Here is a 13,390-nt window from a genome sequence, read left to right as displayed (position 1 = left end):
TCTTGCCATTTGTCAAGCCAGTGAGGGGCTGCCCGGTCTGCCGTCCCCCGTGGCAAACCCAGCTGATTGCCAGCCAGCCCCTCCCCGCGTCCCTCCCGGGGCCAGGCTGGCCACGCTCGGGGAAAGGACGCCGAGCCCAGCGTTAATTGTCAGAGGAAGGCCAGGCCTCCTCCCACAGGCTGGCCATTCAGGAGTTGGAACAGCCAGGTCAGGGGACGAAGTGAAGGGACGAGCCGCTGGTTTCTGGGAAGCGGTTGGTCAGGCTGCCTGGGGCAGCCTTTAACAGATCCGCGCACCCCTGCCGGCCTCCACGTCGCTCCCCACACAGCAGCCAGAGACGGCTTGAAACTGCAGCGGAGGCTGTGCAGTCACGCCCTGCCTCAGCTTGAGGCTTCTCAGTGCTCCCGAAAGACACCCAAGGCCTTGCCCGGCCGTCCCTGCCCCCTTACCACTCCCACTCTTCCCTCGGCGTGGACTGCTCTTGCCCAGATCTTCTCACCATTCTGGTCCCAGTCAGGCGCCTGCTCCGAGAAGCTGTCCTTGACTATCCACTAAAGCGATGTCTTGCTTCCCAGCTCAGCCATGTCCACGATGAGCAGGGTTTATATGTATCTGTGACCCCTTCCTTGTCTGCCTCCCACCACCACCTGCCCTCCATGGCATGTGAGCACCCAGAGGGAGGGCTGGTCAGCCTGGATTCCAGAGCAGTGCCCGGCCCACGGTCACCTCAGGACGTTCCTGGATGGAGCGTGAGCGTCGCTCTGCGCAGTTGTCTGCAAGAACCAGCCCCAGGTGTCCCATCCTCCCCAGAAGGCCTTCAAGGCTCTGTGGGGCCAAGAGGCTGCCCAGGGCCTCCCTGCCCTGTGTCCCTGGCAGGCAGGACTCTGACAGCCAGCCTTCTCCTGTCCCCACCAGAGCTGGACCCCGAGAACGAGCTCAGCAGGAACCTCAGCCTCATCCCCTACAGCCTGGTGCGCGCCTTCCACTGCGAGCGCCGCCGGCCCGTCCTCTTCACGCCCACCATGCTGGCCAAGACGCTGGTCCAGAAGCTTCTCAACTCGGGGGGTGCCATGGAGTTCACCATATGCAAGTCAGGTGAGCACAGCCAGACACAGCCACCCTGGGACGCCCACCCACAGTGATGATCCTCCTCCCTGTTTCCTCCTTCATCCCAGGGCTGGAGAAGTGGATTCAATGGGCAGCACTTCCTCCTCGCCCGGGGTAGATGGCGAGGGAGTGGAAAGCCTTGGTCTCCACGTTTTCCCTGCCTGAGTTCCCAGTGGCCCAGGGGGTGGGGAGAGCAGACCTCCTCTCCCCCATTTACACTGAGGGTGACAGGGTGAGCCAGGAGTTCGGATCCCCACTCAAGGCCCTTAGGCACAAGGTGAGCCACCTGTCACTCTGGGCCTCAGTGTCCTCGTGTGTAGCCGGAGGCAGTGACAGTACCCACCCCACCAGCTGGCATGAGATGAGGCAGACGCTGAGCCCCAATCCTGGCTGGACACTAGAGTCACTGTCGGAATCGTCTGTATTTAAAATACAGATGTCCAGGCCCACCCCGGACCACTTAAATGTCAGACATTCAGGGTTTTTTAAATTGTGGTAAAATAAACATAACACAAAATTTACCATCTTCACCTTTTTAAGTGCACAGTTCAGTGGCGTTAAGTTCATTCACAATGTTGTTCAGCCATCACCTCGTTCATCCCTAGAACTTTTTATCCCACAATACTGAAACTCCGTGTCCATTGAACAGTACCTCTCCATTCCCCCCACTTCCAGCCCCTGGTAACCACAATTCTTTCTGTCTCCATGATTTCAGATAAGTTATCAACCTCTGTTTCCTCTTCTGTAAAACCAGGACAATGGCGGCCACTTTTCCTAGAGGTTGGGGAGCTTGTGGGTGGGCAGTGCCCAGCCCTCAGGGGTTCTCTGTCCCCCAGGTGGAGCAGACAGGGCACAGACATAGGTTCCACTCCTCTCTGAGCAGCAGCTATGGCCCAACTTGTTCCTCAGCAGGGTCTGAGTGCCTTCATGGCCCCCGAGGCCCAGCTGTTGGGGTGCAGGAACCTTTTGAGGGAATGCGCCCTGGTGCCCTTCTCCCTGACCCCTGAGAGTCACACACACCACTCCAGGGACAGGCTCAGGGAAAGGGTTTCACTTCTGCCTGAGGCCTCCAAGCACTTTTCAGCTGATACCTTGTCTGATAGGATGCTTGGTGAAAAGTCCTGCTTGAAAATCCCACTTAGCCCCCACTGGACTCTGCAGATGTGTCCCGTCTTTCCCTGGTGGCTGTGGACACTGTCAGGGTGGGAGAAGGAGGCTCCCTCTCAGACCCCTCCCAACTCACTAACCCATGGGCTGAGTTTGCACTCTGAACCTGAGGACTGAGGTGGGCTTCCCCAAGCCAGCCTGGACATGAGCAGAGACTTTCAGGCCTGGACTTACTTCTCTCTCATCCTTTCACAAGTGGAGAATCTGAGGCCCAGAGAGGTTAAAGACATGTTCAGGTTCACCCAGCAAGTGAATTGGTGCCTCCGAAATGCACCTTCTCCTCCAGGAAGCCTGCCTCTCTGCCACACATCCTCAGTGCTCTCAGAATGAGTAACCCATCATCACACCCTCTAAATTGTTTTATAATTATCCATGTTCCATATTCTTCTCCCCAGCTAGATCCTAGTTCCTTGAGTATAATAGCTGTGCTTTTATTATAGTTTTATTTCCAATGCCTGGCCTTTAGTAGGGTCAGGTAGGTGGGTGGATAGTTGGATGGATGGATGAATGGATGGATGGATAAACTGATGGATGGGTGGGTGGATGCTGGGTAGATGGATGGATGAATAGATGGATGAATGGATGGATGGATGGATGGATGGATAAACTGATGGATGGGTGGGTGGATGCTGGGTAGATGGATGGTTGAACAGACGGATACATGATAGGTGGATCGACGGGTGGGTGGATGGGTGGATGGATGGATGGATGGATAAACTGATGGATGGGTGGGTGGATGCTGGGTAGATGGATGGTTGAACAGACGGATGCATGATAGGTGGATCGACGGGTGGGTGGATGGGTGGATGGATGGATAGATGGATGGATAAACTGATGGATGGGTGGGTGGATGCTGGGTAGATGGATGGATGAATAGATGGATGAATGGATGGATGGATGGATGGATAAACTGATGGATGGGTGAAGCAGGAGATTCTTCATGATTGCCGACTGGTGATCAGAATTGCACCACAGTGCCTGAGCTGCTTTGTCCGGCAAAACTTACTGCTGAGAAGCCAAACCACAAGTATTTACTAAACACCTGCTGGGTGGGCTGCCGTGAGGAGTGAAGAAGTGTCACCTCGGCCCTGCCCTCAAGGAGCTTCACCGTCTAGTGGAGCAGACGAGATTCATTTAAACATGGCTAGAAGGGGATCAGACAACAAGTTCTGTAGAGCCCAGAAAGAGGCAGTCAGGGCCTGGGTGAGACAATCCACCCAAGACCACCTCGTGCCACCCTCAGGACAGACCCCTCTCTCCGCAGATATTGTCACAAGAGAGGAGTTCCTCAGAAAGCAGAAGACAGAGACCATCATCTACTCCCGAGAGAAGAACCCCAACACTTTTGAATGTGTTGTTCCTGCCAACATCGAGGCTGTGGCAGCCAAGGTAAGGGGGTGCTGGGGTGCTAGGAGGCTGGTCGGGGCCATGACACCGGCCTGGCTATCCTTGTGAAGCCACCTGGGCCATGGGCGAGGGTGGGGTGAACAGTCGCTCTCACCTCCTCATGGCCAAACTGTCTCGTTCCCCTCCTGTCCGCACCTGCCCATGTTAACTTTCTCCCCCATGCCCTCATTCTCTGGGCTCTGACGTGGTTTTAGATTTTGGAACTACCTTCTATTTTAGATGGCTTCCTGGTGCTGGTATGCTAGTTTGCATTGTTTAGGGGTGTGTGTGTCTGGCTGTGATAACAGGACCAGAGGTAGAGAGGGAGCATGTCAGAGCGAGAGACAGGACGCACGAGCGGGTGGCAGTCATTGCGTCCGCCAAACGAGGGGAAACCAGGACATCAGAAGAGTTATTGGCAGTGATGCAGAAAAGGCATCTGTGCAGATGTGACCCTCATCAGCCCTCAGCATTGGGTTCTTGTTCAAGAATTCGATGGAAGAAAAGCTCTCAGCCTGTGGCAGTGGGATGCTACCCCAGAGTCCTGGGGGGTTGGCTCCATGGTGGGCAGTGCCCTTGGGGACAGCAGTGGCAGGTGCCCAGCCAGGAACTCCATGCTTGCCACCCAGCTGATGGTCACTCCTGTGCCCTCTCCACATTGTCACTTACACAGATAAGAGCACAGGCAGAGCTGTCAGCCAGCTGGGAGCAGTTTGTTGTTTTTAAAAAAGTCTGGGACGTAGCAGATTAGAAAATTCTGATAGCTGGAGTGGACAGGAGGTGAGCAGGCAGGGTTGGAGCCAAGATCGTTTTAGTTGAAAAGGTGATGCTGTCTGATGAATCTGTGCCATTAGAAGTCTAGGTAGTGGCTACATGGTGACGGGTGGGTGATGGATTGAGACCACAGTGACTGGAAGGTAGCCTGAGAGGGCTCTGGGCTGGTCCTTTCCACCTCTGGACCTGGGTATGTTTAGTTCATGAAATCCATTGAGCCGTGCACTTAAAACACTATATTTATGTTCTATTTTGATGGAAAATTTTGTTTGTTTTTAAGTGATGCCTTCAGCAAAGCAGGGATTGTCCTTTCTCAGAAATGACAGGCTCATGGTTAAGAACACTTGCAGATACCCAGGGCCTTCCAGCCTGCCTCACATTTCATGTGTTTTCCACCCTCTCGCTAGTATCGAGAATGCCTTTGAAGTCCAGTAGAGTAGCAGGTGTTTCATCCCAACTTGTTCACGCTGCCTAATTCTCCCCAGACTGTGCCTGGTCTCTGCTGATGAGATCAAGATCGCTGTGCTCAGCAGAGTCATGCAAGGTGTCCAGATGTGCGGGGGCCTTGTCTCCCTGAGGCCCAGCTTCACCTTGGGTTTTTATCTGGTTCATCCAATGGCCCTCAGGGCTCTTCCCGCCACCCCCCCATCTGTCCCCTGGAGCCTGATGCTATGTCCAGTCCCCATCTGGGTGCCCCCATAGGTTGGGGAAGGTTGGGGCCCCCTGCTGACTTCTGGCTGCTGTGCCCACAGAACAAGCACTGTCTGCTGGAGGCCGGGATCAGCTGCACGAGGGACTTGATCAAGTCCAAGATCTACCCCATCGTGCTTTTCATCCGGGTGTCTGAGAAGAACATCAAGAGGTTCAGGTAGGGTCTCCCCGCGCCACCCCCTCCTCTCCCTAACATCTCCCCTGGGTGCCTTTGTCCCTCCGCCCATCCCTTTAGTAAATCTTCATTGAGGGCAGGACCCCAGTCCAGGGCAGACACAGCCCCTGACCTTGCAGTGGAGACAGTGACTCACACATGTAGGACACATCCAGTGGAGACAAGCACTAGAAGGGACAGGGTGGGGTGCCACAACACCTGGGTGGTCGGGGAGGGACATGGGGATGAGCCCACAAGACCCACTGCAGCGAGGGGAGGGCAGGGCAGATGTTAAAGGAGAAGCAGTCTGGGCAGAGGGAACAGCGGGCACCCAGAACCTGAGGCAGGGACAGCCCCAAGGACTCCAGAGTTTGGACAGAGCAGAGAGAGGAAGCAGGTGTAGACCAGGAAGGACCATCTTATTCCTCGTGAAGGTTTTGAGCAGAGGAGTGACATAGTCTAACTCAGTATGTAAAAGGCTCCCTCTTGCCTCTGTGTTGATAAACCCAGGTGAGGATGACAGTGTAGGGCCAGGGTCCTGTCTGGGAGACCATGAGAAACAGTCTGACTCTGGACCTGTGTTCAAGGTCGAGCCTGCAGGCTTTGTGAAAGGGTTAACTATGGGGTTTGAAAGAAAGAGAGGATGGCCCTGAGGTTCGGGGCCTGAGCAATGAGGACAGACCTGCCTGTAAGTGGCACTATCTTGGACCCCCATCTCTCTTTGTTCGCAACTACAAAATGAATGTCATGACCCCATTTTACAGAGGGGGAAACTGAGACTACAAGAGGTTAGGCCACTTCGTTCTTTTTCACCAAATATCTGCTGAGTACCCATTAAGTGCAAACAAGACAAAAATCCCTACTGACCACCTCACACCCATTAGGATGGCCACTAGCAGCAAACAGAAAATGACAAGTGTTGGAGGATGTGGAGACATTGGAATCTTGTGCACTGCTGATAGGAATTTAAAATGATGCTATGAAAGATAGTACAACGACGCATCAAAAAGCTAAAAATAGAATTACCGTATGTCTAGCAATTCCACTTGTGGGTACACACCCAAAAGAATCAAAAGCAGGGTCTCAAGAAGACATCTGTACACCCGTGTTCATAGCAGCATTATTCACAAGAGCTAAAAGATGAAAGCAACCCAAGTGTCCATCGATGGCTGAATGGATAAACTGAAGGTGGCCCATCCACACAATGGAATATGGTTCAGCCTTAAAAAGGAAGGAAATTCTGACACGTGCTGTAACGTGAGTGAACCTTGAGGACATTATGCTGAGTGAAAAAAGCCAGTCAGAAAAGGATAGATACTGTATGATTCCATCTACATGAGGTCCCTACAATAGTCAGATTCATAGAGACAGAAAGTAGAAGGGTGGGTGCCAGGGGCTGGGAGGAGGGGAAGTGGGAGTTCGTGTTCAGTGGGTGCAGAGTTTCAGTTTGGGAAGATGAAGTAGTTCTGGAAAGTGGTTGCAAAACAGTGTGAATATATACCTAGTACTACTGAACTACGTACCTTAAAAATAGTTAAAATGATACATTTTATTTTATGTTTATCTTATCACAATTAAAAACAATTTATTTTAAATCCTCACCTCTTGGGATTTCCATATGAAGGACATAAAAGGACAGTACACGGTGTGTTAGGAGGTGGTGGACGCTGTGGAGCTCAGGGCAGGGAGGAGGTGGGGAGCAGCAGCGGTCAGTGGGGTGGCCAGAGAAGCGAGGGTGACTCTGGCACCACAGTGTCTGGGCGGGTGCTCTGGCACCACAGTGGCTGGGCGGATGGGCACTGCATCAGCACCACTTCCTGAGGCTTTCCCAGGGGTTGGCAGACAATTGTCCCACACCATGGCAGTCCAGCCTCAGCCACAGCCCCCCACGTATCTCTCCTGCCAGGAAGCTGCTGCCCCGGCCTGAGACGGAGGAGGAGTTCCTGCGCGTGTGCCGGCTGAAGGAGAAGGAGCTGGAGGCGCTGCCGTGCCTGTACGCCACGGTGGAGGCCGAGATGTGGGGCAGCGTGGAGGAGCTGCTCCGCGTCATCAAAGACAAGATCGCCGAGGAGCAGCGCAAGACCATCTGGGTGGACGAGGACCAGCTGTGAGACGGGGGCACCCCTGAGTCTGAGCAATGCCGCAGGGGGCGAGGGGGCATCTTGCTGCCCACAGAGCTGCCCCAGCCTGGGGACTCTGTCCTACCCAGGGATGGAGCCCCTCCAGGGAGTCCCCGGGGACAGATACACCTGGGGAGGGAGGAGCAGGATGGGTTTATTCCACCTGAGGCTGACCTGGCTGAATCCTTTGGCCCATCTGGCATTAGCAGAGAGAGAGGGCCAAGCAAAGGACACCAAGCCAGGGGCCGAGGCCAGCCAGCCCATCAACACCGGAGCAGCAGTTGAATGTAACACATGGGACAGGTGTGCTACCTGTAGGGCTGGGACCCCACCAGCCAGGGTGCTCACCAGCCTGGGGATGCAGGAAAAGCACATTCCCAGGCAGGACAGGCGTGGGAGGGGAAGGGTACCATGCTATTTCTATTGCATTAAAATTTCTCCATTTCTTTGTTTTCAACCTTTTTTTTTTTAATTTAAGAGTTTGCAGAGGTTTTCAGCTCTAGCCACCTTCCTAACCTGAAAACCACTCCCAGCGAGCTTAGTTTAGGCCTAGAGGGGGCTCAGTCCCCATGTTCTTGTGTAGGGTGCAGGTAAGGTGACAATACATCCCAGTTTTTGCAGAACAAGCCTGATTTACACCTGAGTTTGGGGCGTAATTATTAATAGCACCCCCTTTGACTTAAATGCATCCTGATTTGGAAGATAAATTATATGGTCACTCTGGGACAGGCCCATCCTTTCATAGGCTGCTTGGGCGGGGGTCTTGCTGTTTATGTCCCTCCATCCCCCCAGCTCCAGCCCTGAGGCCGAGACACCCTCTTACTCAGCTCTTCCTTTCACGTTATTGTCCCTGTGCGCCTGTGCATTTAGCATTCCTACAGCACAGCCTCCCTTCATCCTCCTGTTCTGGAGGAAGCATGTGGGGTAAGGCCCTCTAGTGGACTTGCTTCTTACTGTCCAGGAGCTGGGGTTAAGGGAAGCCATGCTTCCTCCACAGCAGGTAGCAAAGTCCCTGTGGGTTCTAGAAGCATTCTTCTCCTTGACCCCCTTGATGCAAACTGTCCAAGCAAGGACCCAACAGGGCATGGCCAAACCAGGTTTGGAATCAAACCCAGGTCTGTCTGTCTGTGGGAACTGTGGGAGAAACTGCAAGCTGACAACTCAATATCCACACTCCTTTTCTTACTAACAGAATCCTTATTCTGCGAATCTGTGTGCACAGCTGAAAGACCATATTTCCCAGCCTCCCTTGCGGCTAGGGTAATCAGGGAAATATAAGAAAAGGTTCAGGGAGAGACAAAGCAGACAAACAACCAGTCTCCAGTTTCCTGCCTGGGATGCAGGCATGATGGCTGGAACTCCAGCAGTCATCTTGGATCTTGAGGTGATCATGAGGATGGAAACTGCACAAAAGACACAGCAGAAAGATAGAAGGAGCCAGAGTCACTGATTACAGTTAGGAGCCTGGGACTGCTGCCTGGGTTTCTTTTACATGAGACAGAAATAAATTTTATTTGTGTTAAATGGCTGTTATTTCAGTTCTCTGTTACTTGCAGCCTAGAGCAGTTCCTAACAGATATAGGAGCAACCTTTTTTATAGTTTCAGATACCATGGGCCTGGGGCATGGGTTGATCCTCTGCTAGGTTTTTGCCACATAGTCAAGGTATGAATTGTCAATAAAATAACTCTATTAATAAAATGTCTTATTCTAAAAAACAATACTGTGTGGCCTGTGGCATTTTCTGGCATTTTGACCCTCAGAAGACAAATGTGCACTGTAAAGCCCCAGGAGGTGCAAATGGATGGACTGAGGGGGGCCCCCAGGAGGGCACCTCATTCTCTCCTCCCTCCCTGATCCTCCACGTCTACACCACCTGCTCTGAGTTTGCGAGGGAGTGCAACACCTTTAAAAACAAAGTACTTCCCTCCAAGAACTACTCAGTGATGCTGCTTTCGCCAGAACTGCCCCCAGAAACAAGTTGAATGTGCTGGATGTGGAGAAGCCATGATTCCGAACCCAGTTGCGGTTCGTTAGAGCCAGATAAACTACCACACAAGGAGATGTGAGGGCTGAAAAGTCTTCTGCTTCCATCTTGTAAAAAACTTTAAGTTACACAGAAAATTCCCCCTAAGCCGAGGGCAACGTGTCTCCACTTAGAAGCCATGCTTCCTTGTAAAGTACTTAGTGCCGAGGGGACAGATGTGACTGGAAAAGAGTCCCGGATAAAAGGCCTGCTGATGTATTTATATTTATTTAAAGAATTCTCAGGCTGTTCATGCAGAATAACTGAACTTGTGGTTTGCATATAATTTGGGGGGGGGGGGTAAGGAGGGTGAAGATAGACAATGCATGCAGAAAGATAGCTGAAAAGAATTTGCCATGTTTGGGTTTTTTTTTCTGTTCCCCCAATGATTTCAGTCAGGCTTCAGCATGCAGGGCTGTGGGTAGATATGTGCTAATATGAGGATGGGAGGAGACAGGGCCAAGGGTGGGGTAAGTCAGCTGCAGTCTGGGATTGGCACCCCGAAAAATGGTCCAGTCTATGTGAAGACTTCAGAGAAGACCCCCTAACATCATCTGCTCCAGCCCCAGGCTCCTATTTATCAGCTGCCAGCAAAGCCTGTGGCTGCCTGAAGAGCCAGGCAGGTCCTGGGGGCGCTTGGGAGGGACTGAACAGGGCTCCCTGCACAGTCTATCTGCATCTCCAATTATCACATAAAGGTCTGAAAGCCGAGTTTTCACTTTGGAGCTGGCCCGGGGCTCAGGGAAGCTGTTGCACAGCCAGGAAGCCTGGAGCCTGAGGCTCTAGAAAGGAGCCTGTGCCCGGCTGATAACGCCAGTTTCAGTGCTGGGTCCACCTCCATAGCACCAGCCACGTAGCTCAGAGCCACTGCAAGAGGCGAGCCCCAGAAAGTGTCATATGTGCAGACGTACACTTTTCTGGGGAGAAAATCCAGGCTTTCTCAGATTCCCAAAGGATCCTGACACCCCAAAAAGATTAAGAACCATTGTTCTTGGGTTTGGCAAATATAAGCAACTATTCATTGATCTTCTGCTCTGTGCCAGCTCCTTGAAAATGTTATTTTACTTACTTATCCCAAAGCTCTTCTCCATTTTATACAGGAGAAAAATTGAGGCAAGCTGGAACTCCACCCAGGTCTGGCAGATTTACCCATTGCAGGATCTCGGTGAGAACTTCCAATTCAGAGGTGCTGTTTGAGGCCCTAGTCATGCTTCTCTGCTGCTCCACCAGTGACTGGGAAGTGGTTGGTGTCCCCAGGAGTGGCTAGTTTGGAGTTGGGGTCACAGGATGATCGGATTGGATGAGGCAGCCTGCTCACGCCCCAGCAGCACCTGGGTTTCTACCTAACCCGGCCACAATTCTGGGAAACATTGGCTTTCTCATGCAACCCAGAAAGGGACTACTTTGGGAAGGGAGGGGACACAGGAGGGGAATGTCTTTGAGCCCTGGCATCATGCCATCATGCTGCCCTCAAAAGCCACTGCACCCGCTGGCCTCATTTTCCTCTGAGTGCTTCTGTCTGGGTTAGAGTCCCACTCAGCCCTGCCTTACTCCCTTCTAGATTTTTTTTTTTTTTTTGGCAATTCCATCAAGGTCAAAGAGGATGCTCTGGTGGCTTGGTTGGGAGACCTGACTTCCAGCACCCACTCTGGTCCCTTTTATTACCCAGCGTGTCCTACGGGGGCTCCACCTGAGGAGCAGCCAGAGCAGCTGTCAGTGCTGACCTCGAGACCCCACCCCTGTTAATTTCCAAAGTCTTTAGGGGTGATGTAGATTGAGCCCCAAGAGAAACGATGCTGTTTGCCTTCGCTCCTCACCCACCTTCCCGTTTCCTGGGCATCTACCTGTGATGACTCCAGTGGACAGGGCCTCAGGGATGGCCTACGGAACTCCCCAAGGGCCCGGGTCAGCTCTATCCTATTAACCATCCTTTCCTTTCAGGGCTCATGGAAGCCCGCCTTCCTCTCCCTGACCCCAAGAAAGGTCTTCTGAGGTTTTGGCAGATAAAGGGGGCACAAATTCTTTAACCCTCCTCCCGTAGAGGGTTGGGGTCTGCTTTCCTTCCCCTCTAAACTGGGCTGGCCTGGGTGAGACTGTTTTGACCCAAAGAGTGACTCTCTGCTGTCTGTGGACACTTGAAGTCCTGAGCTGCCCTGTAAGAAATGGAAGAAACCCCATGGAGAAGCTCCAAGACTGCACGGAGAGGGAGAGGATCCAGCCTCCCAGCCATCCTCTCCAAGGCACCAGGCAGGTGAGGGCAGCCAGCTCAGACCTCCAGACCAGCCCAGGCTCCAGCTGAGAAATCCTGAGTGACCCCAGTGCACACCGCATGGAGCAGAAGGTAAGCCCAGCCAAGCCCCGCCACAGTCCTGATCCACGCCAGGAGATACAATAAAATTCAACAACAAAAATACAACAAAAACTCTCCGTCCTGCTTTCATTCCACTAAGTCCGGGGTGTCCTCGGGGGTTCACACCCAGGGCACATTCCAACTACTTCTGAAGAGTGGGCATCTTGGCCCTGTGCTCTGAGGACTGGGGCATGGGAGGTCTCCAGAGGCTGGGAGATCTTCACTGAAGCTGGAGCCTGGCTTCGGTTTCAATTTCGAACCCCAGAACCCAGACAAGAACAAAAGGAAGTGCACCCCCAGTCCCGCTGTCCTGGCCATCACATCCCCACCCCACGCAGGCCTGTGGTCACCAGCCTGCGGATCGCTGGGGAGGGAAGAAGAGAGACTCAGAACGATTCTGACCTCACGGGCTTGTCACGAGATCAAATAAAGCCGCAAGTGTAGAACACCTGCCGGGGCCTGTCCACAGGTGGCCACAGGACACAGGGGCGTCCGGCCTGTCGTCTCTCAGGCCAGCTGTGGACAGCGAACACTCACCCTTCTGTCCACAGAAGTCACAGAGCAAAAGTTGCAGGGAACCAGGAACCTCAGAAAGGAGAGAGGCTTCCTGGTCGTGAGCCTTTGCTTTTTATTTGAAATTCTGTATCTGTTTTAAGTAGATAAAATGTTCACAGAGTTCAAAAGCCACAGACTATAAAAGGCTGTACATTTAAAATACACACCTCTCCCCCTGTTGCCCTGCCCCACCTTCCCCCAGTACACACAGGAAACCACGTTTATCGGTGTTGGCATGTCCTCTCAGAGTTCTCTGTGCACGTGCAAACCACGTATATCCTTATTCCTGCCCCTCTTCGTTAAACAACAGGTAGCACGTTACACACTGTTCTCTACTTCTCTACCTTGCTGCTTTTTTTTTTCTTTTCGCACTTGAAACGTATCTGGGAGCTCTTTGCTCCTCGGTGCATATGTGCTCTGTGCTCACATGTTCTTTTCGACAGCTGTGTAATATTCCACTGATGGCGTCCCATCTTTATTTCACCAGCCCTTGTTGATGAAAGTCTCATTGTTTCCAGGAAATAACTGCCTGGGCATCATTTTGCGCAGAGTCTCTCTCTGCAGGATAAGCTCCCCCAAAAGGAATTTTGCACTTATTTCCTTGGAAGGGACCACATGGCCCTCCATAGAGGCAGCGCCTATGTCCACAGGCTGGGGCTTTCGTAGCTGATGGCCAGAGCAGGCTCGGGGCTGTGGTCTGGGACATTTCCATTTTGGCCCACCTGACCCACAGGGGCCGTTCACATACGGATAGTGGACTCACCTGTCACACTCCATGACTGAGTTCTAAGAACCTGATCCCAGGAGCTGCTCTTTACTGCAAAATGGTACCTGTGGTTTATGAACTGTGGTTCCACCCAGGGGTTCTGGGGGGATCTTGGTGCTGGGACACCCCCCCCACTCCCACCCCACCTCTGCTAGATACAAACTGGTCCCCTGCTCCTCCTGCCGTCCTCTGAACAACATTAGTACATGTAGGCCTAAAACTCAATTCATCCCTCTACGCCACAAACCTGCCCCACCCCCAACTCAGTCACTCAG

At 52.8% G+C, this 13,390-nt stretch overlaps 1 protein-coding gene across 1 annotated transcript in view; it reads left to right on the top strand.

The window, feature by feature from the left end:
- Positions 1-7,410, top strand: part of CARD11 (caspase recruitment domain family member 11) — a 34,608-nt gene extending 27,198 nt beyond the window's left edge. Inside the window, exons 20-23 of the mRNA XM_063091503.1 lie at positions 916-1,095; positions 3,539-3,663; positions 5,187-5,302; positions 7,206-7,410. Coding sequence (XP_062947573.1) covers positions 916-1,095; positions 3,539-3,663; positions 5,187-5,302; positions 7,206-7,410 — 626 coding nt within the window. The remainder of the gene's footprint in view (positions 1-915; positions 1,096-3,538; positions 3,664-5,186; positions 5,303-7,205) is intronic.
- The last annotated feature ends 5,980 nt before the right edge of the window (positions 7,411-13,390 follow it).

The sequence above is a fragment of the Cynocephalus volans genome, chromosome 3 (genome assembly GCF_027409185.1).
Source record: "Cynocephalus volans isolate mCynVol1 chromosome 3, mCynVol1.pri, whole genome shotgun sequence".
NCBI classification, from domain to species: Eukaryota; Metazoa; Chordata; class Mammalia; order Dermoptera; family Cynocephalidae; genus Cynocephalus; species Cynocephalus volans.
The sequence above is the reverse complement of the archived record's forward strand: the minus strand, read 5'-3'. Positions and strand labels throughout refer to the sequence as shown.